At 48.2% G+C, this 27,802-nt stretch overlaps 2 protein-coding genes across 5 annotated transcripts in view; one reads left to right on the forward strand and one right to left on the reverse strand.

Annotated features, from left to right (window-relative positions):
• EVC (EvC ciliary complex subunit 1) overlaps positions 1-16,935 on the reverse strand; it is an 84,552-nt gene extending 67,617 nt beyond the window's left edge. For all 3 annotated transcript variants that reach the window (XM_021669462.2, XM_064365633.1, XM_064365634.1), the window contains exons 1-3: positions 16,586-16,935; positions 9,168-9,293; positions 107-190 (exon numbers count right to left, since the gene is read on the reverse strand). In XM_021669462.2, coding sequence (XP_021525137.2) covers positions 107-190; positions 9,168-9,293; positions 16,586-16,759 — 384 coding nt within the window. In that variant the 5' untranslated portion in view covers positions 16,760-16,935. The remainder of the gene's footprint in view (positions 1-106; positions 191-9,167; positions 9,294-16,585) is intronic.
• A 1,591-nt stretch (positions 16,936-18,526) lies between these two features.
• The window catches only part of EVC2 (EvC ciliary complex subunit 2), a 165,974-nt gene continuing 156,698 nt past the window's right edge, over positions 18,527-27,802 (forward strand). The window contains exon 1 of one of the 2 annotated variants that reach the window (XM_064365631.1): positions 18,527-19,214. Coding sequence is in view for 1 of the 2 variants with exons in the window: in XM_021669401.2 (XP_021525076.2) it covers positions 19,537-19,749 (213 nt within the window). In the remaining variant the exon portion in view is untranslated. Of the gene's footprint in view, positions 19,215-19,490; positions 19,750-27,802 lie in introns of those variants that run through there. The other variant, XM_021669401.2, reaches the window with a different exon arrangement.

A 27,802-nucleotide genomic window follows, 5' to 3' on the forward strand; every position in this document is an offset into this window, starting at 1 on the left:
CTCAAACAGGACCAAACATCACACAGTTAATCCCCCTGCTTTCCTCCCAATCACTGGCACATGACAGAAGTAACTGCATTTCTATGATGGAGCTCAGGACACTCACCCGGAACTTCTGATTGATGGGGTAGATGACTTTTGCCTTCAGGGCAAATGCTGTGATATTGCTGTTGGAAGGTGGCTCACATTCCTGGGAGGGAAAGACACAAACGGCATGGGAAACTTTCTGTAAAATGAAGGATAAGTTGTCAACTTTTTCCAATATGCCACATCCCATTTGTAATAGCAGCCTCAGAAAGGGACCATGATAGGCACGTTTAGATTCATATAAGCTCTTCCTTGCCAGAAGGAAAATAAGTGGATGGGTCGACAAACGGATGGATAGATGGATGGGTGGGTGAATGAATGGATGAGTGGGCAGATGGATAGATGGGTGGATGGATGGATGGGTGGGCAGATGGATAGATGGTGGGTGAATGGATGGGTAGACAGATAGGTGAGAGGATGGATGAATAGGTGGACAGATGGATAGATGGGTATGATGGATGGATGAGTAGACATATAGATGGATGGGTAGATGGATGGATGAGTAGACAGTTGAGTGGATGGATGGATAGGTAGACAGATGGATAGATGGGTAGATGGACAGATGGGAAGACAGATGCATAGATGAGTGAATGAATGGATGGGTGGGCAGATGGATGGATGGGTGGATGGATGGATGAGTAGACAGATGGATAGATGGATGGATGGATGGATGGATAGATGGATGGATGGCTGAATGGATGAATGAATAGGTAGACAGATGGCTGGATGAGTGGGTGGATGGATGGGTAGATAGATGGATAGATGGATGGGTGGACAGATGAACAGGTAGACAAATGGATAGATGGGTGTGTGGATGGATGGGTAGACAAATAGTTAAGTGGATGAATGAATAGGTAGACAGATGGACAGATGGGTGGATGGATAGATAGATGGGTAGATGAATAGATGGGTGGGTGGGTGGATGGACGCCAGATGGATGGGTGAATGAAAAGGTGGAGAGATGGATGAGTAGGTGAAAAAATAGATGGGTGTATGGACAGATGGATGAACAGACAGAGGAGGCTATCAAAAGCGAATGGCACAATGTTAATTTAATCAAAATGCTTCAGCTTTGGAAAAAGTAAGGATTTGAATAACTTGAGAATAATTGACAAGAGAGTCTCCTAAAGAGTTAGGAAAAGCAAACCCACAAAATAATTTTAGCATTGCCACAAGTATAAGCACATGCAGTAATATTCACACAAGATTTTGGATTAGACCCTTAAACAAAAGTGGTTAGGCAACTCTTCTAACTTCTCTGAATCTCAGTCTTCCTGGATAGTAAATCAGCAGAGGATCTGCCCTCAAGGACCACATACATAAAGCACCCTGCTGGGTTGCTAGAATAGAGAAGAAACCAATCAGTGGGCCGCTGTGCGTAGTGGTATAACACACCACTGTCAAATCCTACTCTGGAATCACCTCCCCTGACTCAATAAAAAGTTGGATGGGCTGAGTGCAGTGGCTCATGCCTGTAATTCCAGCACTTTGGGAGGCTGAGGTGGGTGGATCACGAGGTCAAGAGATCGAGGCCATCCTGGCCAACATGGTAAAACTCCATCTCTACTAAAAATACAAAAATGAGCAGGGTGTGGTGGCACATGCCTGTAGTCCCAGCTATTCGTGAGGCTGAGGCAGGAGAATCACTTAAACCTGGGAGGCAGAGATTGCAATGAGCTGAGATCCCCCAACTGCACTCCAGCCCAGGTGACAGAGCAACACTCTGTCTCAAAAAATAAAAAATAAAGAAGCTGGATGAACTTATCCATGGCCTTCCCCATATCCTCTTCATCTCTCTCCTGTTGGGTCATCCCCACCCCACCATTGCACTTTGCAAAGTCAGTGCTGAATCAATGCTTTGGAAACAACCAGATAGTGAATGAAGATAAGCAGACAGGCAAGCCCAGAGCCTGGCACTGCAGACCATGAAAAATCTCTTCTGAGCAATTCTGAGCACACTGATGGAAGAAAACTGCATCTGCATCTATTCCAGTGCTTCTCAACCACGTCTTGAAGAGCAAGCTCCATCACCATGACCAATTTCCAATCACAAAGTTCACCTTGGAATAAGACACCCTATTGTAGGCAACACAGAAGGATGGATCACTTGCTCCTAATTTGGGGTGCTGACACAGCCCCCACTGAGCCAGCACTGTGACCTAGGGATGGGGGGAGGGAGAGGATAAGGAAGAATAGCTAGTGCATGCCGGGCTTAATACTTAGGTGATGGGTTGGTCTGTGCAGCAAACCACCATGGCACACGTTTACCTATGTAACAAACAGGCACATCCTGCACGTGTACCCTGCAGCTTAAAATAATGTGTCCAAGGAGAGCTGCACCTTCATGCCCTGTGAGCAACATGGGAAGCTGCACACCAGGGGCTCCGGTTCTTGTCATTTCTCTACCTTACAACTCACAAAAGACTTGGGTGACAAGAATCGGGGAAGACCCTTCCTTACGCCTTATACAAAATTAACTCAAGATGGATTAAAGACTTAAATGTAAAACCCCAAACGATAAAACCCCAGAAGAAAAACTGGGCAATACCATTCAGGACACAGGCACAGGCAAAGATTTCATGACAAAAATGCTAAAAGCAATTGCAAAGACAGCAAAAATTGACAAATGAAATCTGATTAAAGAGCTTCTGCACCGCAAAAGAAACCATTATCAGAGTGAACAGACAACCTACGGAAGGGGAGTACATTTTTTCAATCTATCCGTCTGACCAGGGTCTAACATCCAGAGTCTACAAGGAACTTAAACAAATTTACAAGTTAAAACAACCCCATTAAAAAGTGGGCAAAGGACATGAACAGACACTTCTCAAAAGAAGGCATTCATGCAACGGATAAACATGAAAAAAAGCTCAACATTACCGATGATTAGAGAAATGCAAATCAAAACCAAAATGAGATACCACCTCATGACAGTCAGAATGGCGATTATTAAAAAGTCAGGAAACAACAGATGCTGGTAAGGCTGTGGAGAAAAAGGAAAACTTTTACTTTTACTGTTGGTGGGAATGTAAATTAGTTCAACCATTGTGGAAGACAGTGTAAGTGATTCCTCAAAGACCTAGAAGCAGAAATGCCATTTGACCCAGCAATCTCATTACTGGATATATATGCATGTGTATGTCCATTGCAACACTATTCACAATAGCAAAGACATGGAATCAACCCAAATCCCCATCCATGATAGACAGGATAAAGAAAATGTGGTACATATACCCCATGGAATACTATGCAGCCATAAAAAGAAACAAGATCATGTCCTTTCCAGGAGCGTAGATGGAGCTGGAAGCCATTATCCTCAGCAAACTGACACAGGAACAGAAAATCAAACACCACATGTTCTCACTCATAAGTAGGAGCTGACTGATGAAAACACGTAGATACATTGGGTGGGGGGAGCAACACGTACTGGGGCCTATTTGGGGGCAGGGGCAGGGAGAGGATCAGGAAGAAGAGCTAGTGCATGCTGGGCTCAATACCTAGGTGATGGGTTGATCTGTCCAGTAAACCAGCACACGTTTACCTATGTAACCAACCTGCATATCCCACACATGTATCCCACAACTTAAAATAAAAGTTGGAGAAAAATAAACAAAAAGGTCTCAAGAAAAAAAAAAAAGAACAGGGGAAGACCACAAACATATGCTACCTCCCTAAGCTTCCAAGGACCCTGCCACAGAGGTCACTGTCTCCACTTCCAGACAGAGAAGATGAGTCGCAGAGAGGTAAAGCCACGTGCCTACAGCCACACAGCCAATCATCACTAGAACGGGGATCTGAACTCAGCTTTGCCGGCTCCAGGTCCGCCCTCCAGACGATGCCATGCTGGCTCTGTCAACATGACGCAAATAAAAGCAAGACTAAGTGCCATGGAGCTTAAAGGGAAGTGGGGGTTCGGAGAGAAGGCCCCTGGGCTTGGCTTCACCGTGTTCAGGAACCTACACCAGATACTGAGGTACCACGCACTCTGACATCCCAAGTCCCCACATCCAACTGACCACGAATCCCATCAACTTAACCTCCCAAATCTTTCTGGAATCCATGGCCCTGGCCTAGGCCTCCATCATATTTACCCTGAAGGGCTGCAATCGCTTCCTAAGCAGCTCCTCATCCATGTACTGAGAGGGTCTACCATGTCCAGCCACCTATGCATGCTTGCCCATTTAATTACCACACATCAGTCAGCTTGAGGATGTGGGGACTATTATTATCACGCCTACCTTATGGTGGGGCAAACTGAGGCTCAGAGGTTAACATCTTCCAATTCATTCTCCACATAGAAATCGAATTATCTTTTAAACAGAAATTTCCATCAATGTGCCTTTTAAAACCCTTCCTGGCCTCCCTCTGACCTAAGGGTACAGAGTCTGGTCTGCTCTCAACCCCCTGCATTCTGGCCGACTTTCCACTTGAAGTTTTGTCAGTGAACAAAGAATGGCTCATGCCTATAATCCCAGCACTTTGGGAGGCCGGGGCAGGCGGATCACAAGGTCAGGAGTTCAAGACCAGCCTGGCCAACAAGGTGAAACTCCATGTCTACTAAAAAAAAAAAAAAAAAAAAAAAAAATTAGCCAGGCATGGTGGCATGTGCCTGTAATTCCAGCTACTTGGGAGGCTGAGGTAGGAGAATCGCTTGAACCCAAGAGGTAGAGGTTGCCGTGAGCTGAGATCAGAAACATAAAAAACAAGAAGAAAGAAGAAGAAGAAAAGGATGTTGGTACAGGGCCCACCCAAGACCCGTGAGGGCAGAACCTGGGGATGGAGAAGCCGGGGAATGGGCATCAGGAACACATCCCGGCTGGCAGGAAGCCTCCACCTGATCCATCTACCTGCAGACTGCAATGCCTGCAGGGCCAGCCCACGGATGGTCATGGTCTTTGCCAGGGCATAAAGGACCAGGAGCATGTGACACCTGAAACCAGGGAAGGAGCAGGCTCTGCTCCCTGAACAGGAGCCACTGCTTTTAGGTGTCTTCCAAATTCAGAGAGTCTCCCCAGCTGAAGCAATACCATTATTTAGAAAATTGGTTGTAGCGAAATATACAAGGTAAAACTTCTTCAGCTGAAGCAAAGCAATTATTCAGAAAATTGGTTAAAGTGTAATTGCAGGAAAGGAAAAGCCATTTCTATCGCCAACATAAAGGGGTCCTTTTCAGAGAATGCATAAATGCATCCTTAAAGGCTCTACCCACTCTTCCTCCCTCCAAAGCAAAGGAATGGGGTGGAGAGACAGAGGCTGTGGAGTAGCATGCCTCAGAGCCTTCTGGAATTTTCTGTTTTCAGCTGAGATGAGTTGTTCATTAAACAGAGGTCATCCAAGGCGTGACGGGAACCACCAAGCCCTGGTTTTCTGGGCACTAGAGGACAAGAAAGTTGTAGCTCGACCACTGGGCCAAAGCAGTCCTGGACACATATTTTGACACGCTCAGTCTGCAGAAAGCCAAGAGCATTCTGACAAGTCAGTCACTGGACCAAGTAGATCTTTCACTTAACCCTTGGCAATTACTAGCTCGATAATGGGCATCTGCTAGGTGTAGCTGAATAGTGAACAGCTAAGATATTACCAGGCAGAAAAAAATAAGTTTACAGCAGGGTAGAAAGACTTAGGACTCCCTGCAAACACTGATTGAGCACCTACTCTGTGGCAGGAACATTCACATGCATTAACTCAGCCCTGGGTGACTCTAGGGTCGGGGGGGTAGGGAAGCACCATCACTGCTGTCATTTTAAGTAAGAAACTTGAGGCTTAGACAGGTTACACTTCCCACCTAACATCACACGGCAAACACGTGGCAGAGCTGGGACTGGGTTCCAGGATTCTAGGTCCCAAAGCCAGCTTGTTTCCATCACATTTGAGGATGCCCTATGTGTGAACAGTGTTGTTTAACAGCTTTATTGAGATTTAATTCACACACCCTGCAGTTCACTCAGTATAAGATATCATAGTTTTCAGTATCTTCAGATATGTGTAGCCATCACTATAGTCAACCTGACTGATTGATTGCTTTTGTTGAGACAGAGTCTCGCTCTGTCACTCAGGCTGGAGTGCAGTGAGTGGTACAATCTTGGCTCACTGCGACCTCCACCTCCTGGGTTCAAGCAATTCTCCTGTCTCGGCCTCCCAAGTAGCTGGGAATACAGACACGCCCCACCATGCCTGGCTGATTTTTGTATTTAGTAGAGATGGAATTTCACCATGTTGGCCAGGCTGGTCTTAAACTCCTGACCTTAAGTGATCTGCTCACCTCAGCCTCCCAAAGTGCCAGGACTACAGCCATGAGCCACTGTGTCCAGCCTATCGTCGACTTTAGAACATTTTCATGGCATCAAAGAGAAACCGTGTCCTCTTTTCATTGTCACCCCATTCCTCCCCTTCCTCTGCTCCAGCCCCTGGAAACCACTAATCTACTTTCTGTCTGTATAAATCTACCTGTTCTAGACATTTCACAGGAATGGGATTGTAACCGGGTTTTTTCTTGAGCGCCGGTGAGACACAGCTTCCCTGAGAGAACACTGTGGGTTTTTGACCTCCAACCTTTTAAAGAATAAGCAGTAGGGCCACTGCAGGTGCACCATATGCTGGTAAATGTAAATACTGGACCCAGGAAGTGTTGCAGAAAGGTGATTTTATTTAGGTAGAGAAAAGAGAAGAAGAGAAAGACTTCTACAGAGTATGGAAGGGGATTCTAGAGGGGAAATTCCAGGGGGAGCTCTCACCATGTGGAAGGGGATTCCAGAAAGCTGGAAATTTGGCATGGGTGAAGGAGCAGGGGAATTTATGCTGGGAGAAATTCCCACTTTCCTAAGTTCCTCTGGCTAATGAAAGGAGTTCCTTTAAACTTCCGCTGGGGTGATTGACTTTTAGTTTCTTCCCGTGTCCCCGAAAGTTAAACATAAACCGTTAAATTTCTCAGATGGAGAGAGACGGGAGGGGTGCATGGCGCTGGGAAACTTTTGCCATTAAAACTTTGCCCCCACGTGGACCTGGAAAGAGAACACATTCCCTCAGGATCCTACAACATGTGATCTTTTGTGAACGGCTTTTTTCATTTAGTGTATTTTCCAGGTTCATCCAGACTGTAGCATGGATCAGCCCTTCATTTTTTATAACCAAATAATCTTCCAATGTCTGCAAATATCACGTTTATTTTTCTAGTTGTCAGTCAAGGGACATTTGGGTTGTTTCCACATTTTAGCTATTGTGAATAGTGTTGCCTTGAACATTTGTGTACAGGTTTTTGTGTGGACACCTGTTTTCACATCTGTGAGCAGATTCTAATAGCGTGAGAGGGCAGGACAGGGGCAGAGTAGTAGAGAGAGACAGAGAGCAATGAGGGGAAGAGAGACGCAAAGACAGGGAGACGTTGCGCACCTGCAGGCTCACATACTGTCACAGAGACACACACACAGACCCACAGAGAGAGTGACGGACTGGGACACACACATACACAGACACACGTGGAGAGGCAAACACAGTATCAGAGAAGCACAGGGCACATCCAAATAGGTGCTCAGTCAGTGTTTGCAGGGAGCCCTCAGTCTTTCTACCTCACTGTAAGGTTAACTCTTTTTTTCCTGCCTAGTAATATCTTACCTGTTCACTATTCAGCAACACCTAGCAGATGCCCATTATCAAGCTAATAATTACCAAGGGTTAAGTTAAAGATCTGCTCATTCCAACTCATCTCCCACAAGTCATGTCCCAGGACAGCAACAGAGGCTTCCCTACGTCTCCCTGGCTCCATGTCAGCCAAGGGCAGGGAGGTGCCCCCACTCCACGGGATCCCGCCAGCACAGGAGGGAGACCCAGGACTGACACAAAAGCTGATTGTAAAGCTTAACTAGAAGCTGAGCCCTACTGACTTCAGACCTTTGGGGAAATCTATTTTGAAATCCCCAACCCACTTTCTTCCGTGGTAAGCTGAGGCTGCGGAATGGAATGGAACAGGATGGAAAGGAGAAGAGGCTGGACGTCAGGTGTGGGGACGCAGCCTCCCAAGCAGGGGCCTGGCAAGCCTAAGGACAAATATCAGCTTGGCTACTCCCCAGCTGCGGGACTCAGGAGAGCAGACCACCTCTGAGCCTCGCTCTCTCACCTGGAGGATATAAATCAGATCAGCCTCACGTGGCTGCTGAGAGAAGGGCACGAGATCATTCACGTGAGTGTTGGCATCACTCACAGATGAGAGGTGTAAAACTGCCTGGCATGAGCAGATGCGAAGACATAATGGTAGTTCAATCTTTCCCCTTATTCCAGAAGAAGTCTGCAGTGCTTTCTAGGGGACAAGGAGGTGACTATAAACGTCACATCCTCTCCACCACAAGGCTCACCCAGAAAGCGATGTTCTGTGCATAGTGTTAGGGTTCCAGGAAGGCAGGAACAAGGACAAGTTCTTGTAACATCTCTTCCAGAGGCCCAGCACTCCCACCCCTAGAGACTTCCTTAAAGGAAGTAAAATGAAATGAAAGTAAACAGACTTATACACCAACGTTCATCACAGCCTTATTCATCACAGCCAAATGCTGAAAACAGCCCAATCCACCAATGAAATACCCATCAAATGGTGAGCAAACAACAGAGCATGGCACATCCACATGGTTGACTGCCACTGAGCAATAAAAATGGGCAAATTATTGATATACACAACGAAAGGGAAACATCTCAAGGCATTCTGTGGCAAGAACATAGGCGCAGAGCAGCACAATTCCATTTGCATAAGGTTCTAGAACAGCGAAACTGTCCCATGGAAATCCCATGCATGGGTGTCTCTGGAAGTGTGTGGGAGTGGCCACTGACCGGAAAGGGGCACTAGAGGACTTGCCGGGTGATGAGAACATTCTCGATGGGGGTATTAGTTCCAAGGTGTACCAAATTGTCAAAACTCATCAAACTGTAAAACTTAAAGTCTGTGTATTTGACTGTATGTAAATTATGCCTCAAAAAAAGCAGCCGATTGGGAAAATGTACCTGTCAGAGGCTTGTCTACATGATACCTGGCTGCCAGGGGGGACACCCCACCTCCCACGCGTCCCTCTACAAACAAACACCAACACCAAGCTTACATCAACAGCTTCCTTGTCCTTCGGCATCTGCACTTCTCTCTTCCTCCTCCTCGATGGGGAGCCAGTTTCCAAGGGGGTCTGCGCATTAGATTCCAAATTCCTGAGCAGATTTTGAGTGTCGTCTTTCTAAAACCGGAAGGCCAGGAGTTGGGGGTGGACAGAAACACAACATTGATGTCAGTCAGCCTGGGCCCCACTGAGACTTTTGCCAGTCAACGCCCCCAGTCCAGTGGCCACTTCCACCTGCCTCTGAGCTTATACACAAGCTTGGCCCTCTGTGTGTGACACCTCCTACCCCACATGGGGTCTGCCACAGGTCCTTCAAGACTGCGCAGATGTCCCCCTAATCCCTCCAGGGTGCCCCATCTCAGTGCACCCTCAGGACTTGGAGCAAGATGCAGAGCAAAGCTCGTTCCATTTTACTTCTAGGTTGAGGTCCCAGCTGGACTGGGAGTTCCTTCGATTAACAACTAAGCATGGGAAATGGCACATGCATATTAATTTTCCTGTTGATTTTGATCACTCTATTTAATGATTTTTAAGAAAATATGTTAGGTGACCTTAAGTTATAGAATAGTCTCTATTCTGAACTACAATGAGCGCTCATGATTTATGGATTCTGTATTTGCCAATTCCTGTAGTTGCTAAAATTTACTTATGACCCCCAAATCAATGCTCATGGGTCTTTCACAGTTATTCATGGATACATGCAGAGCCTGAAAAATCTGTGTTGCCCAGCACGCACATGCTCAGCTGAGATGGAACAAGGCAGGACTCTGCCTTCTTGTCTCTGCTCTCAGGCTGTAAACAGACATCCTGTTCATACTCTAGTACTACAGTGTTTGCATTTCTGTGCTTTCTTGGTGCTTTTACTGTTTAAAATAACCACCACCAAGCACAGTGCAGTCGTGCTCTCTAGTCTCCTGAAACACAGGAAGACTATGACATGCCCTTTGGAGAAACAGCCGTGTTACAGAAGCTTCATTCAGGTATGAGTTACAATGCTGTTGTCTGTGAGTCCCATGTTAATAAATCAAAAATATGTATTAAATAAGATATCTTTAAACAGAAACATACATAAAACAATGCTCTGTATTGACTGGTTAATGGAAATGTGATCAGAGGCTTGTAGGAACCTAACGCTGTTTTTCCCCTAGGAACAATAGTTCGGTGTTCACTAATGCTGCGTTCTCAGCGAGTTTATAGAACATAACTACCACGAATAAAGAGAATAAACTGTATTTAAAATTGTTACCCCAGACACTTAGCAACTTCCTCTTTAATCACTAGCTGCTCATGAATTTAATCTTTGAACTAAAGAAATATCACCAGTTGTCATTGAGTTAATCAGCTACTATTATCGAGCATCTGCTTTGTGTCAAGCCTTGTTCTAGGTACTGGGAATAGAGTAATGAACAAAATACACAGCTTCTGCTTTTGTGGCATTAACATTGCAGTGAGAGAAGAAAGATGCAAACACATTTAAAAAAACACATAGTAAAGGACGATCCACATTCTAGAGTAACAGTGGAGGCTGGGAAGGATGCTGGGAGGCAAAGTCTCTAGGACAAAATGGCATTTCGGAAGGAACTTAAAAGAAGTAAGGCCACAAGCCATTGAGATGCCACAGGGAAGAGCATTCCAGGGAGAGAGAATAGCAAGTGCAAAGGCCCTGAGGCAGGCCCATGCTGGGCATGGAGAAAAGCCTGTGTACATGCAGCAGTCTGGGGTGGGTCTTGGGATAGATGATGAGGCCAGAGATTTTGGGGGTTGTTTATCAAACATAGCTGGCCAGTACAAGGGTTCTGCAAAGAAGGACCCAGTCAAAGCCAGGCACAGTGGCTCACACCTGTAATCCTAGCACTTTGGAAGGCCGATGCAGGTAGATTATGAGGTCAGGAGTTTGAGACCAGCCTGACTAACATGATGAAGCCCTGTCTCTACTAAAAATACAAAAATTAGCTGGGCGTGGTGGCAGTTGCCTGTAATCCCTGCTACTTAGGAGAACAGCTTGAACCTGGGAGGTGGAGGTTGCAGTGAGCCGAGATTGTGCCACTGCACTCTAGCCTGAGTGACAGAGCGAGAATCCATCTCAAAAAAAAAAAAAAAAAAAAAAAAAAACCCAGTCAGATAGTCCTACAGTAAAAACATCGGGGAAAAAGAATATCTATCCCACAGAGGGAGCACCAGCATCACTTGAAAATGACCAGCGGGTTACCAGCCATTTGAAGACAGACTCTAATATGAAAGATAAAATCCAAAACAAATGAAAGGAAAAAAGCAAGCAGGAAACACACTATGCAAGGGGGGAAAAAAAACCTTAAACAAATAAACAACTATAATATTATCAGAGAGATCAGAGAAGATATTCCATTCATAAAATAAGAACAAGATAGAACATTTTCAGAACAAAAAAAGGACTCTTGAAAACTGAAAATACAAAAAAATCGAATACAAGTATAAAGTTGAGAAAAGTCTCTCTGAAGGTAATGTAAAAAAGACAGAGATGGGAAGTGAGAGCGGAAGACTAAGATTAGAAGCCCAATTCAACCTAAAAAAAATGATAGGAGTTTCTGGAAGAAGAGAACTCCTTCATCCAGAAGAAGGAAAGAATCATCAAAGGAAAAGAATCATCAAAGAAAGCAAGAAAATGATTCTGGATAGAAAGGACATTTCAAATGTCTGGCACTGTGGGTGACAAACGACTTTCACCAAGACCATCCTGATGCAATTTCATTTACTAGGAGCAAAGAAAAGGTTCTTTAAGATTCTACAGAGGAGCAAAAGGAAAAGAGGTTTTGTGTAAAGTATCAAGGATCAGAATCAGTTTTCTCAACAGCAACAGTGGAAGTTACAAGATGAAACAGGGCCCCACCCGGCTCCTTTTTAGGCGCCTGCAAATCCCCTGACCTAAGCATGCAAATAACAGAAAATCCTGACTTTCTTCAAGAGAAATTATCAGCAACTTGATAAGCAAGAAGGTAACAGCAGTTTAAAACAATAGCCAAGGAAGTTAGAGTCAGGAGATGTTTGGTTTCCCTACAGAAAGTAAAGATAACATATTAACATATGTCTCTGAGTTGTTTTCAGAAACCTGGACGCCCATCAAATGGATCCACCCTGAGGAACCATGGCTGAGGTGCTCCGCTGCCCCTTCTCTGAGATCTAAACTCTGAGCACTATTCTTTGTTCAAAAGTTCTTCCTGGGGGGCTAAGAGAAAGTCATGCCCGGGAGCCTGAGCTAACATTCTTTTCTGCTGAACCCACATTTTAAAACAGAGCTTCTCTTCCTTGACAAAATCGCAAATTGGAAAATCTTTGAAGCTACCTCTGACCTGCAAGTCTCCACTTCAAGATGTCCTGCCCTTTTAGGCCAAAACCAGCTGTAACCTCCAAGTATTGATTTAAGATTTTGCCTGTAACTTCTGCTTTCCTGAAATTTACCTTTGCCTTTAAAAACCCTCACTTGCAAGTCATCAGGGAGGTCAGGATTTGAGCATGAGCTGCCTAGTCCTCCTGGCTTGGTGTTCTGTGAATGAACACCTTATTTTCACCACTGCAAAACCTCAGTGTGACAATCTGGTCTTACTGTGCCAGGTGGGTGGCACCCAGTTTAGTTCTACAATAGTTAGAAGACAATGAAAAAATGCCTTCAAAATTCTGGCAGGAAATTATTTCCAACCTAATTATTCTAACCAAATTAAGTATAAAGATACAAGAATATATTTGCAGACATATAAGTCCTCAGAAGAGTTGTATCCATCCCTTTTTAAAAAAGGCTATTGAAGGATGTGCTCCAGGCATGCAAGGAAATTAGCTAAAGAAAGGGGAGTGCAGGGGAATCCCTGAAAGAGGATTCAGCCCAGGAGAATTGTGAGAAAGTTCTAGCATGATGAATAGCTGCTTCTCAAACTTTAAGAATGTGTCAATCACCAGGAGGGCTTATTAGACACAGCTTGCTGGACCTACCCCCAGAGATTCTCATTCAGTGAGTCTGGGGCAGAGCCCAAGAATGTGCATTTCTATCAAGCTCCCCAAGATGATGATGTTGCTGGTCCGGTCCACACTTTGGAGAACTGTCTAGAGAACAACAGCTCAAACTGAAGCATGGCAGAACGTTTCTGGGAGAGATGTTTTTCTCTAGAAGATAAAATGGATCAAATATCTAATGTATTCAAATGTCCTGAACAGAAAGGCACATATATGGGGGAGAGTTAAATGAATGATAAGTACACAGAATCTAAGCAAATGAAAAAACCGAGGCCAGCTGCAGTGGCTCTCACCTGTGATCCCAGCACTTTGGGAGGACAAGGCAGGAGGACTGCTTGAGCCCAGGAGTTTGAGACCAGCCTGGGCAACATTGCAAAACCCTGACTCTAAAAAAATAGAAAAAAAAAAAAATTAGCCAGGCATGATGGTACAAGCCTGTAATCCCAGCTGCTTGAGAGGCTGAGGCGGGAGGATCACCTGAGCCCAAGAGGTCAAGGCTACTGTGAACTGTGATCATGCCACTGCACTCCAGCCTGGGCAATAAAATGAGATCCTGTCCCAAATAAATTAAAAAAAAAAAAAGGATAATTATTAATTTCAGGAAAAACAGAATGTTGTGCAAGAAAAGAAGGTATTCATAACTGATCCTTGACTTACAGTAAATAATGTTTACAGAATTGTAATAATGGAAACACTGAATAGTAATTTAAGCCAAATTCTCCTATAACCCTATTGGGAGGGTGGTGGTGGTGTTGGGAAGAGTGGACATCTTACGGAAGAGAGGAGGCAACAGAGCTAAGTCCTCTTCCTTTCCACAGTAGAGGGTCAATTATCCAGAAATGGGAAGTAAATTCCCAAAATAACCAGCTGAAAGAGTTAACAAGGTCATTATGCTAACTATAATATATTAGCATGCTAAGTGACAGTGAGGGTTTACAAATGCCAGGAACATCAGGAAGTTACCTTATATAGTCTAAAAAGAGAAGAAACCCTCAGTTCCAGGAATTGCCCACCCTTTCCCTATAAATGAATAATCCAATCCTCATTTGGCATATAATCAAGGAGTAACTAACTATAAACATACTCAGTTGAGGGGCCCAGACTGCTGCTCTGCCTGTGGAGTATCCATTCTTTTATTCCTTCATTTTCTTAATTAATTTGCTTTCACTTAAACGGAAAAAAAAGAGTTAACAAGGTCATTGTTGAGAAGTGGAAAATGGGTGGGCCTATTGCTTCTTTTGAACTACTACTTTAAATTATGTACATAAACAACTTTGATGTAAATAAAACAGGTTTAATGATGAAATAAGTTAAAATAATAAAATAAAATGAAAACAACAAAAGGTAAGCAGTGCAAGATAAAATTGTGACTTGGATCAGAGGAGGAGAACAAAGAGTGCCCAGAAAGCAGGGAGGTGCCTGATCTAACACGGCCGGGGTAGTCTCTCTGTGTCCTGAAGCCTGAGCAAGACAGAGTCTGAGAAAGGCCAGTGCAGGCAGAGAGAACAGATGTGCAGAAGTGCAGAGGAGAGCAGGACGAGGCAAGTGGCTGGGTGCTTCGGAGAAGGTAAGCCACCCTATGTGCCATGCTAGGAAACAGTGTATTGTCTTTGCAAGAAGCCAGGAGTCTCTGGAGGTGTTTAATCAGGAGAGTCATATTGTCCGACGTGCATTTTATAAATCAAAACTAGAGGGAGGAGACAGGAGGAAAGGAGTATCATCAGAAAGAAGGTTGTTGCAAGGATGACATCGAACCATAAGAAAATCCTGTCAGTCCTACTTTGAGCCACAACCCCTCCACGGCTGCCACCCCACTCTGAGCCACCATCACCCTCAACTGACTAGCTGTGCACACCCAGATGGCTTGGTTAATCCCAGTAAGCCTCAGCTGACTCAGCTAGCAAATGGGATACTAACCACTACCTCACCAGGTAGCAGATGCTTAAGGCTCTGGCCTTGGGGTTCAAACTGTCTAGGGTTGAAATTCAGCCCACTGTTTATTCCATTGTGGCACCCTGGACAAATAACCTTGCAGAGCCTGCACTGCCTCACGGTAAAGTGGGGATAATGGCAGTTCCTCCACCTCATGGGCTGGAGTATAAAGAACCAGATGTCTGTAAACACTGCAGAGGGCACCCAGCAGAGTCTGTATGTTACTTTACTTTCCCACTCCACCCAACAAGCCAGCATCTCTTAGCATCACTTAATCGCCAGCAGGATCTGACAACCCTCAATTCACCTATAAGCATCTTGCCTTATCTTAGTTGGGCAAGGCTCACCATGAGTCACTGCATTCTGAAAGAACCTGTGCCTACATGGAACCCACACAGGATCTGTTTCCTCTTCCCAGGGGCCAGAAATGGGGGCAGCAAGACTATGCCATCTTGTTTCTGAACTCACAGACTTTACCCTCCTCCCCCCGCTTTAAAGAGGCAGAAACTGCAAGGACCTAAAATAGTGGCCACACCACTGTTGATGGAATGCCTGCCACATGCCGGGTGTCGCCATGTACAGTCAGTTCCATGAGGGCTTGCGCACATGAAGCATCCACTGGTCCCATTCAGGCAGCCACCCAGACCCTCAACCATGCAAAACACAGTGGCTTTGAGGTTAGATACGTCCATCACTTTAGTAAGTTACTTAACCACTCTGTTCCTCAGTTTCCTCATCTGCAAAGCAGCGACATTCATGAAATCAACTCAAACTGTTGTGGAGATTCATTGAGCTCATTTAGGCAGAGGGTCTAGCTCAGTGCCTGGTACATAGCACTTAACAAACGCTAGCATTGCCAGTGCTCCATCACAGACTTCCCCATGCGGTGTCATAACCAAAAGTTTACTTGCAAACTTGCAACTCGTCCTTCTCCTTGAGGATGTGAACCTCAAGCAGACAAGGCAGGGTCTCTCTTGCTCATGAATGTGGTCCCTAGGCCAGTGACTGGGTGTAGAAGGTGCCCGAAAACTTTTACTGTGGCATGAATAAATGAATGCATGAATGAATGTATCCCAATGTGGCAGCTGGGACTCAGGCCAGACGAGGTAACCCACACCGCAAGGAAGGAAGAGGCAGAAGCAGGAACAGGCATTCAGGCGTCGGATCCCCAGCCGCCTCTGTCTACCACAGTGAGCGGGGCCACCATCCTGTCCAAGCCCTGGGTGCTGCAGATGAGGAGACCGAGGCATGGCGCGGTTGGGCTGCTGTCCAGGATCACACACCGAGCGGGATGAAACAGGCACGCGGAGAAACCCAGGCCAACGCTCTCTAGTCACCCGCCGCCTCCTTCCAGGAGCAGAAGGGGACCCCTTTGCGCGCAAAGTCCCCAACTAGGCTCAAGGGGTCGCAGAGCCTGGGCTCCACCCGCGGGACCGAGAAGCCCCGCGCCCTGCGCGCCCCGCTCCGCCCCTCCGCTGCCCGCTCGGCAGACCCACCTGGTGCCGCGGGCGCCGGCGGCCCGCGCGGCAGCCGAGCCAGAGACCGAGGCCGAGGCCGAGCGCGGCTCCCAGCAGCACCGCGGGGGCCAGCAGCGCGGGCTCCGGCTGCAGCGCGTCCCGGCCCAGCAGCAGCCGCGCGTCGCTCTTGCAGGCCGCCCCGCCGCGGGCCATCGAGGGCGCTCAGGCGGCCGCCCCGCCGCATCCCGCCGCCTGGTGCACAGTCCCCGCCAGGGCGGCGACGCGGGACCCGGAGGCCGGGCGGGTCAGGGGCGCGGCGCGCTCCGCACTTTCCGGCCTGTGCGGTCTCCTGACTCCAGCTCTTTTCTCCTTCCCAGCTTCGCCGAGCCCGAGGGAGGAGCCTGGATCACCGCCCAAAACTTTCAGCCACCCCCGCCCCAGCCCAGCCCTTGCACTGAGCATGCCCAGCGAGGGGCGAGCCTCCCAGCCCGGGACCCTTCCGGAGGGAGCCGGGTTTCCACGGGGACTCCTGGGTTCCTGGGGAGAAAGAAGGACCCTGACCACCGAGGAAGGCGTTGCTCCTTTAACTTTATTGAGGTTTAGAATATGCCCATCATTTAGCGTCACGATCCCATTAACTTTCCCCATAACCCTCTGAGGTGGGTGCTCCGCCCATCCTCCTGATGACGCTAGGACCAACGCACGTCCACCCCACTGCCCTTGTCCCTAACCTCTACCCATCAACCTTCCCGGGGCCACACCGCCCTCCGCGCCTCTGAACTTGTTCACGCAAAGACTCCCGTTTTAATATTATTTTCTCCCAGGGAAGGTCAAGACAATAGAGAGACCGTTATACCCAGTCTCCCTAGGATGATGGATAGATAGAGAGGCTTACACCTAGTCCCTGCTAGGACCAGGACATTGCACCATCATCATTTAGTCAGCACTTGGGGAGAATCTGCTGAGTTAGTGTTGCCGGGTCGGGGATAGGCCAGCCACAAACCAGACAGTATCAGGGGCATTGAACGTCTCACAGTTGTTTAGAGGGATAAACATTTAGAAGAGTTAATCATCCTGCGTTCGCTTTAAGCAAACATTTATGGACTAGCTACTAGATGTTTGCTTTTGTCCGGGGTGCCTGGGTAAAGCACACATGCATGTACACGAATGCACAGTTGCACGTGCACACACACACACATACACACACACACACGCACACACACTCCTACCCTGTGGAGCTTGATTCCTTGTGCAGGCTGGGCTCGGGGACACCATGAGGATCTGCTTCGGCAGAGTAGAGCTTTGTCCTTTCCGCCTGAATGTCCAGCTTGTGTTTTAGCTTGTTTCATCATTTCCTCATGGCAACATGGGAACTGTGATCCAAATTCTTCATCCTTTTTATAAATGAAGAAACTGACAGAGAGGAGAGGTGACTCATTTAACCTCTCGCAGGAGTGGGACAGAATTCGTGTCCCATTTACACCTGTGTCTGTCTGGCTTGAAGGCAAGCTCTCGGCTACGTGGAGCTTCTCATATATTTCCTCAGAAGCATCTCCAAGCTTCCTGGGGACGCAATAGCTTGACGCTCTTGCTTTATACTGGGTGTTTCCGTGAATACTACGCTGGTTATTTTCATGAATGCTTAGGCTTTAGTTTTTAAAATGTGGTGTTTGGGCCTGGTGTGGTGGCTCATGCCTGTAATCCCAGCACTTTGGGAGGCTGAAGTGGGAGGATTGTCTGAGCCCAGGAGTTTAAGACCAGTCTTGACAATATAGTGAGGTCCTGACTCTATAAAAAATAGTAATAAGAATTTTTAAATGTAGGGTTATTTGCATTTTATTTTATCATAAAGTTATTTGACTATTTAATTAACCTTTAAATTACTGACTGTTAAGTAACAGTGATGGTCCAGCAATTTGCCTGGCATTTAGCCTGTGGCCTTGTCTCATGCTGACAGCTGCCACGTGTGGGGAACTTGGCTTATAAATTCTCAGGTTCTCAAATCCCGTGGCCTTGTCCATGTTAGGTCAGGAAAGGCCTGTCCTTGGACGGTCTAGGTTATGGGGAGAGAGGCTGCCAGGGGCCAGGATCTCTGTCCTGAGACTTCAGACAGCCTAACCGGCTGCCCAGCAGGAAGGCTGGCAAGAGCGGAGCCTTCTCCTATCAACAGGTGTCAACCCAGGACCTAAGCCGGGATAAGGAAGCAGACAAAAGGCTCCACCAGCTCCCCTTCCAGTGTCTTTCTCCTCCTGCCTCCCTTGGCAAAGCAAACCTCTGTGCCCACAGAGAGTTCAGGGAGAGCTTGCTCAGGGCTGCGACTTCACACACCAGCTCTCCTCTTTCTAGGTCCCCAAGAAGTGTCCCAGTGGCTGGCCTGACTGTCTCCCACTGGGAATGCGAGGGGCACCCGGACAGACCCAGGGCTGATCCACAGCGGGCTCGGGCAGTGGGTGCTCCGCACTGAACGCGGCCGGAAGTGAGGGTGCTTTCCTTCTCTCCCGCCCCTCCGAGCCTTCCCGAACCCTCTGAGTGCTCCGGGACTCCTGGCCCTGCGCTCCAAATGCTTCTCTGTTTTCTAAGCGGGGAAGGGGAAACTCCGGATTCAGACCCCTGTGTCAGGAAAGGGTCTCCAGCGGAAGTGCGTCTGAGCTGAGGCTTACGGACCCGGGTAGGCGGTAGCGGAGGGGCCCTGGAGGCCCCGGTAACCTTGGGGAGCAGGGGAATGACCCGCTCTGATTTGGGTTGGGCACGAGCAAACCCAGGCGTGGCCGCCGGGTGCCCGGGCCGCGCCAGCTCGCTCTCCCGCTCCCACTCCCGTCCTGCACCTCCGGCTCGCCGAGCCCCAGATGCGGGTGTTTGTTCCAGAAAACTTTCGGCGGCGGCTCGCACTGAGCATGCTCGGCGGCGGGGCGGCGGGGCGGGCCCGGGGTCCGGAAGCTCCGGCGACTTGGCGGAGCCCGCCGCTTGGAGGTTGTGGGTCCCGGCAGGCGATGGGTCCCGCGGGCTCCTGGGAGCGCGCCACGTGGGTGCTGGCCGGGGGCCTCCTGGCGGTGGCCCTGGCGCCAGGGGGCCGAGGCTGTCTCGGCGCTAGCTCAGGTCCCCGCTGGCGCCCCCTCGGTGCGCAGCCACCCCAGGATCCCCCGGTGGCTCCCGGGTCAGCGCCCGGCCTAGGGAGCGGGGCGGGGCCCGAGAGCAGCGCGCAGGTAAGGAGGACCCGCCCCCAAGCTCCCATCCGACTCCCTTGGCTTGGCTCCGTCTACACCGGCGGTGGCGGGAGGCCCCTTAGTGTTGCACAAAGAATGTGGAAGGGAGGGCAGGATTTGAATAGGGTGTCTCGCGGCCCTTAGGTGTATCCGGCTCTTGTCCAGAAAGCTTCGAGGGAAACTGGAGACCTTCCTCAGGTGTGGCAGCTGCGGGCTTGGACTTCACCGGTGACCCGGGTTCGAATCCTGCTCGGCAATTGAGGAGCTTTGGCCTAGGGCAGGTCACTCCTGTGCCCCAGTTTCCTGATCTGTGAAACGGGGCCATCTTGGCGTCCACCCTGGAGTGTGGAAGTGGGTTAGATGAGTTCACGCTTGCGGAGCGTCTTGCAGAGGCCAGCACTGGGAGATTGCAGCAGTGGCTGTTGAAAGTGGGGACTCTGGGCTGGACTGTTAGCTGACTGCACTCCCTACTTCACCTGGCCCTCCCTCTGTGGTCCTAAACTGGAAAGGCATAGATTCCTGGCTGTCGACCTAGACTTGATCTCCCCCTACAAACCTGGTCATCAGTCTTAGTGCCTTTTTCTCACCTCGGATGTCTGTCCCTCCTCCCTGCGCACTGCCACCTCCTGGCTTCAGGCCCCACCATTTCACCTCCAGCCCTTGGTGGTGGTTTTCCCACATCTCCCATCCATTTTCCCCCAGACTTGTGGGGTGGTCTGTCCTGGGAGACACCCCGCCACTCTCGTCCCCTGCTGGCACTCTCCCCTCCCCAACTTTATCGCTTCTGGCAGCACACCCAGGCTTCTATTCCCAGGACTGCCCTGGCCAGTGGACTGGCCCATTGATGCTGCTCTACCCCAGGGCAGTGGGTCCTGTCCTGCCGTGTTCTGTACCCCAGGACACTTGTGACACTTATAGAGGTTTAGTCTCTTAAAAGAGACCATGCTCCTGGCCGGGTGTGGTGGCTCACGCCTATAATCCCAGCACTTTGGGAGGCCGAGGGGGGCGAATCACCTGAGGTCGGTAGTTCGAGACCAGCCTGACCAACATGGAGAAACCCCGTTTCTATTAAAAATATAAAAATTAGCCAGACATGGAGCTTGCCTGTAATCTCAGCCACTTAGGAGGCTGAGACAGGAGAATCGCTTGAATCTGGGAGGCAGAGGTTGCGGTGAGCCGAGATCGTGCCACTGCACTCCAGCCTGGGCAACAAGAGTTAAACTGTCTCAAAAAGAAAAAAAAAAAAAGAGAGAGAGAGACCCTGCTCCCTTTCTGTCTTTAGGTTTTCAGTGGAGAAATGTCATATCAGTGTCCTGAGCTTTCAAAAGTCCAATGACAGAACATGTTCCCTGGGTCTTTTCACTTGCATCTGCCCTGTGAGGTGGGAGTATCTGGCCCATTTTGCAGGTGACAAAACCAGGACTCAGGGAGCTGCATTCCCAGGCCTGTCCTGTGTTCTCTCCCTGGCCCCCAATTCAGAGCCCGCGTGCCTGGCCTCACCTGCTTAGCACAGGCTCTTCCTTCTGGGAAGCCAGTGTTAGAAGATCCTGGTGCGCACTGATCTCTGTCAGCAGCAGTGGTGCTGAGGGTGGTCCCTGCCTGAAGGGAGACCGGTGCCTACTGGGAAGGGCCTGAAGCCATCTAGGACCACGGTGTGCCTAGAGCACCTCACCCTCAAGGGCCGCCTCTGCCTTTGCAGGAACCTGGGAATGAGCACCTGTGTTCAGGTGCCCTTGGTGTCTTGAGCACCTCCTCTGGGCTCTGGCCCAGCGCAGCCCATCTCAGCTGTCCCCGTGGCCAGCCTTCCTCCACACTCTGGGCCTGTCTTGGACGGCCGTTCTGCACACTGTATAGGAAAGATCTTGGGCTAGGTGTGCCCCTGCCATGGCCACTCCCTCTTAGGCCTGGGGCAAGTCACAGCCCTCAGGGTCTCTGCTTGCTCTTCTGAGCAATGGTGTAAGGGCTAGTTCCAGAGCACAGTTCCTGAAGGCATGGGTTTGTTCTTCCTATTGTAATTCTTTGATGCCTTCATGTCTCCCTCCTTCCATCTATCCATTCATTCTTTCAATATCTACATAGGTATTTATTGCACCTTTGCTAAGTCCTATGCTGTGTGCAGGGGACTGGGAGACCAATGCCTAATTGCACACAGTGATTGCCATGAGGAGGAGGATGGGGAGCGGTGAGAGAGGGTGGAGGAAGAAGGTCTTTAGTCTGGGATCAGTTGAGACTTGAAGGTTGAGTAGATTTAGCCAGGGAAAGAGTGGGGAGAGAGCATCCCAGGTGGAGGAATCATCATGGGTGTGGCTGGCATGTAGGAGGGGCTTGGCATATTCTAAGTCTCTTGTCCCCTGATGCTGGGGACATCTCTTGTTGAGGACGTTTACCACGTTGTTTGGACTGCTTATCTGTCTCCTTTGCTGTACCGTGAGTTCCTTTGGGCAGGGATTTTACCTTGTTTGATTTCTTCATTTGATGCCCACTGGGAATGCCTTTTTTTTTTTTTTTTTTTGAGACAGAGTCTTGCTCTGTTGCCAGGCGGGAGTGCAGTGGCACAATCTTGGCTCACTGCAACCTCCGACTCCCTGGTTCAAGCTATTATCCTGCCTCAGCCTCCTGAGTAGCTGGGATTATAGGCATGTGCCACCACACCCAGCTAATTTTTATATTTTTAGTAGAGACGGGGTTTCACTGTGTTGGCCAGGATGGTCTTGATCTCCTGAGCTCATGATCCACCCGCCTGGGTCTCCCAAGGTGCTAGGATTACAGGCATGAGCCACCGTGCCTGGCCGGAATGCCTTTAATTCCCCAGTGATTTTCAAGGTGGGGCCTAGGGAATCCCTGGGGTCACTGAACCATTATGGGGGTCCATAGAGTCAGAGCTATTTTCATAGTAATACTGAGATATTATTTACCTTTTCTATTCATTTTCTCACAATTGTGCTATGAGGTTTTCCAAGGTGACAGGAAGTGTGGTGTTGCCGCAGATGTAATGTATCAGCAGAGTTGAGAATCCAGCTCCTTCCATTAACTCAGACATAGATGAGGTTCGCAAAAATGTAAAAAATGCCATTTTTCTCACTTTTTAATTTTAGAAAATAGTTTTAATTTATTTAGTTTTCATAAAATATGCTATTTATGTTAATATGAAGTGGCATTGTTATTCCTATTTAAAATGAATTAATAGACACTTTAAAATATTCTCAACTCTATAAAGAGAGTTAATGTTGATAAATAGAATCAACACAAACAAAAGTTTTTTGGAGCCTTCAATAATTGGCAAATGTGTAAAGGAGTCCCAATACCAACAAGTCTGAGAATCACTGCTCAGCAGCAAGCCTTATCGGATGTCCCAAGAATTAGAGATGAAAGAAACTGCCCTGCCCCTTGGAAAGATAAGTGTCTATTTCAGAATGGGATCCTTTCATCATTTTCACCATTTCATTATGCTAATAGTATCATTTTGTTATTTTACTTCAAATACCAAACTGCAGTAATTTAGGTTGGTTGTGATGCCAAGTTCAGTGGATTGGGTGTGTCCCAAGGTCAAGGAATTTGTAGAAAACAAACAAACAAAAAAATCAGCCAGATACGAGGTAACATTATCGGTTACACTGTGTAATTACTATAGCTTTGAAATTGCAGCCTTGGAATTCCGAGTTAAGAGACCCATTAGTCAAATAAACTCAAGCCTGTAATCCCAACACTTTGGGTAGTGGAGTCAGGAGGATCACTTGAGGTTAGGAATTTGAAAGCAGCCTGGGATACACAGTGAGACTCCCATCTCTATAAAAAATATATATATATGTATTTTTTATTAGCTAAGTGTGATGGCATATGCCTGTATTCCCAGGTTCTCAGGAGGCTGAGGCAGGAAGATGGCTTGAAACCAGGAGTTTGAGGATGCAGTGAGCTGTGATCTCACCACTGCACCCCAGCCTGGATGGCAGAACAAGACCGTCTCTCAGACAACAAAACTATTTATTGGGTTCTCTTGATGCTTCCGTGTGGCTCCTGGGGATATAGCACTCAGCACGCCTGAGTCTCTGCTTTCCCGAAGTTGGTGCTCAGTCCAGCTCTGAGACTCACATTCCTCATCTGCAAAGTGGCGATTTCATAGTTACCTTTTGGCATTATCAGAGGTGATGATGATGATGATGATGATGATAAGAGCAGTATCAAGAGCAGTGATCATAATAGTTATGATGATATGCAGTAAGTCCTCACGGAACATAGATAGGTTCTTGGATACTATCACGGAACATAGATAGGTTCTTGGATACTTTAAGCAAAAAGAAGCACTGTCTGCCGTAGAAACCTAGCTCTTGTCTATATAAACTAGCCTAGAGTAAAATTGGTTTTGCTATACAATATGCCATTTGGCATAAAGTCAGAGTTTCCATGACCCTATCAATGATGTTAAGTAAGGACTTACTGAATGGCAATACGTAGTAATATGTAGTAATAACAGCAATAATGACAATTATATATGTGCTGTGTATTTACTGTGTGCTGGGCACTATGCTAAATGCTTTGTATTTATTGTCTGGTTTAATCTTTTAAAATTCCTTATGAAGAGGATATAATGTCCCCATTTTACAGATGAGGAAACTGAGGCCGCAGTGACTCCAGGTGAGGTGAAGATGCCCACCCAGACTGGCCTATCCCAGAGCACTTGCTGTCAGTGCCTACACTCTATAAGAAAGTGCTATGTAGCTGGGCACGGTGGCTCATGCCTGTAATCCCAGCACTTTGGGAGGCCGAGGCGGGTGGATCATGAGGTCAAGAGATCGAGACCCTCCTGGTCAACATGGTGAAACTCCGTCTCTACTAAAAATACAAAAAATTAGCTGGGCATGGTGGCTCATGCCTGTAATCCCAGCTACTCAGGAGGCTGAGGCAGGAGAATTGCCTGAACCCAGGAGGCGGAGGTTGTGGTGAGCCGAGATTGTGCCATTGCACTCCAGCCTGGGTAACAAGAGCGAAACTCTGTCTCAAAAAAAAAAAGAAAGTGCTATGTAAACCTGAACACAAGCATTCTGTGCTAATTTATTATCCCTTTCTTCTTTCAAAGCAAGAACTAATAGGCAAGTACAACCGTTTCTCAGATGGTCTAAAAGGGCAGTGTCCACTGCAGTTGCCATGTATGACTAAACTTAAACATTTCACATGCTCATGGCCCTGTGTGACTAGTGGCTGCCATATTGGACAGCTCAGATTCTAGACCATTTTCCTCGCTGCAGACCGTTTTACTGGAAGTTGACTGGAAGGCGAGGAGGAAGTGGAGGGGGAGTGGAACTGGGCCTCTGAGCCATTCATTTGCAATGGCTTTCAAGGGCCTTCTAGGTGCCAGGCTCTGTCCTAAGTGCTTGGGATACAACAGAACAAGGCAGACCAAGACCTGCCCCTGCTCTTGAGGAAACTGTGTTCTTGGAGCAGGAAACAGGCAGGAATCATGCTACTCAGTGGTATGTCCACTGTGGTTGGGGCTGTCAAGATGCACACAGTGGGCAAAGTGGTCTGAGAGATGAGGGGCACTCGTGATACAGACATGGTGGGCAGGGAAGGTACTTCAAGGAGGTGACGGCTGAGCCAATCCCTGAATGGAGTGAGGGATGGGCAAGGCTGTGTTTCTGGCCACAACTCCGACAGTTGTTCTGAGTAAGATGGGACGCTGTGGATGGGCTTTGAGCACAAGTGACCCACTCTCGTGTTTCCTTTCCAAGCACCCCTGTGGCAGGGGACAGAATAGATGGCAGGCAGAGGTGTGAGCAGGAAAGTGGCGAGCAGGCAGGTGGGAGGCCAGGGGGCCGTGGAGGGGAGCTGGACTGGGGAGGAAACGGTGAGCTGCCAAGAGGCTGTTGGATTGTGGGTGCTTTTTCAAGGTAGAGCCAGTGGGATTTAATGGGATTGGTTCTGGGTTGAGAAAGAGAAGAATCAAGGACAAAGCCATGGATTTTGGCCTGAGCAAATGGGAGAAAGGAGTTACCACTGGCTGCTGTGCAGCAGGCTCGGGTTGGAAATCACCGCTGTTGAGTTCAACATGTCTCTTAGGCATTCAATTCTGGATCTAGGGGGAGAAATCTGAACTAGAGATTTACATGGGGGAATAGCCAGCTTTTAAATGACCTTTAACGTCTGAGGGCCTGGATGAGCTGACCTCAGGAGGAACTCTCAAATGGAAAGAGTGAGGTCCTAGGGCTGAGCCCTGGAGCAACCCCAGGGCTGGTGACCAGGAAGAAGAAAAGATCCAACAGAGGAGGTGGAGAACACGTGACCCCTGTGAAAGGGAACCAGGAGTATGACCCAGAGGTCAAGGGTGGAGGGCATTTCAGGAAGGGAGAAAGGGCTCACCATGGTCAGCAGAATAATGGCTCCCAAAGATGCTCCTGTCTAGACCCCGGGAACCTGTGGTATGTTAGGTTACATGGCCATGGGAATTGCCGCTATACAAGGAAGTCAGGTTGCTGATTAACTGATCTTAAAATAGGGAAGATATTCAGGATTACCTGATGGTTCCAATGTAATCATCAGGGTCCTTAAAAGTGGAAGAAGGAGGCAGAGAAGAGAGTCAGGAGATATTGGAAGAAGGTCAGAGAGATGCAGCGTGAGAAGGACTCAGCTGCTGCTGGCTTTGACGCCAGAGGAAGGGGCCACGAACTTAAGGAACACAGCAGCCTCTGAAAGCTGGAAAAGCCCAGGAAACGGATTTTTCCCTGGAGCCTCCAGAAAAGAGCGCAGCCCTGCTGACACTTTAATTTTAGTCCTGTGAGACCTGTGTCAGACCTCTAGAACTATCAGAGAATAAATTTGTATTGTTTTAAGTCACTACATTTGCAGTAATTTGTACAGCAGCCATGGGAAGCTGGAATAAGCCCATGTGGAACGCTGCTGGTAAGTGTGTGTGATGAGGAGGACTGGTCATGAAATGGGGCCTTGGAGTGGCCATGGTGGCCTCCACAGGAGCTGTGTCAGCTTGGAGAGAGGAATGACAGGGAGGGGCAGGCTGCGCACTGGAAGATACTATCGGCTGCACATGGCATGGTGCTTATAGAAGTGGCTGCCCAGAGTGGCCAGAGTCCCCAGAGAGGTGCCTCCCCAGGCTGGGGACTTCCATGAGGACAAGAATCAGAGATGCCCGGAAACCAGTGAGACTGCCCTGGGAGGCACGTCTGAGGCACGGCCGAGGGTGCCTGGCTCCAGGGTTACCCAAGGGCTTCCTCATGGAGGTCAGCCTGGGTCCTTTGCTCTCTGAGAACCTGCCCCTTCCTCCCAAGTGGCAGTGTCCACTAGTAAGGAGAGCTTTGTCCCAGGACGAGGTCAGGGGCCAGGTCTGCTTTGCCTGACAGGTGATGCCTAGCACAGTGCCTAAGAGGCAGCAGGTGATGGCTGAAAGAATGGATAGAAAGTTCTAGGGGTTAGGGGGTGTACAAACATACATTTGTGTGGAGTTGGGTGCACCATGGTGTCATATTCATTGGCAAGTGTTCGTATTAGAGACCATATGGATGTATTTGTTCTTAAGTAATAGACTGTAATTTTCAGAACAGTTTTAAATTTACAGAAAAGTCGAGCACATGGTACAGAAAGCTCACATGTATCTCTTCCCCCGCCAACATACATAGTTTCCCCTATTATATTTCTGTTTATGTATGTATGTATCTATGTATGTATGTTAAGACAGAGTCTCACTCTGTCACCCAGGCTGGAGTGCAGTGGCACAATCTCAGTTCACTGCAACCTCCGCCTTCCGGTTTCAAGTGATTCTCCTGCCTCAGCCTCTCAAGTAGCTGGTATTAGAGTCACCCACCACCCATGCCCAGCTAATTTTTATATTTTTAGTAGAGGCAGGGTTTCACCATATTGACAAGACCAGTCTCGAACTCCTGACCTCAAGTGATCAGCCCACCTTAGCATCCCAAAGTGCTAGGATTACAGGCTTGAGCCACTGCACCTAGCCTATTATTTATTATTAATATTTACTATTTATTTTTTTGAGACAGGTCTTATTTTGTCTCCCAGGCTGGAGTACAGTGGCATGATCATAGCTCAC

Source organism: Aotus nancymaae, unplaced genomic scaffold (assembly GCF_030222135.1).
Source record: "Aotus nancymaae isolate 86718 unplaced genomic scaffold, 86718_ANA_hifiasm-v0.15.2.pri h1tg000006l, whole genome shotgun sequence".
Classification (NCBI taxonomy): Eukaryota; Metazoa; Chordata; class Mammalia; order Primates; family Aotidae; genus Aotus; species Aotus nancymaae.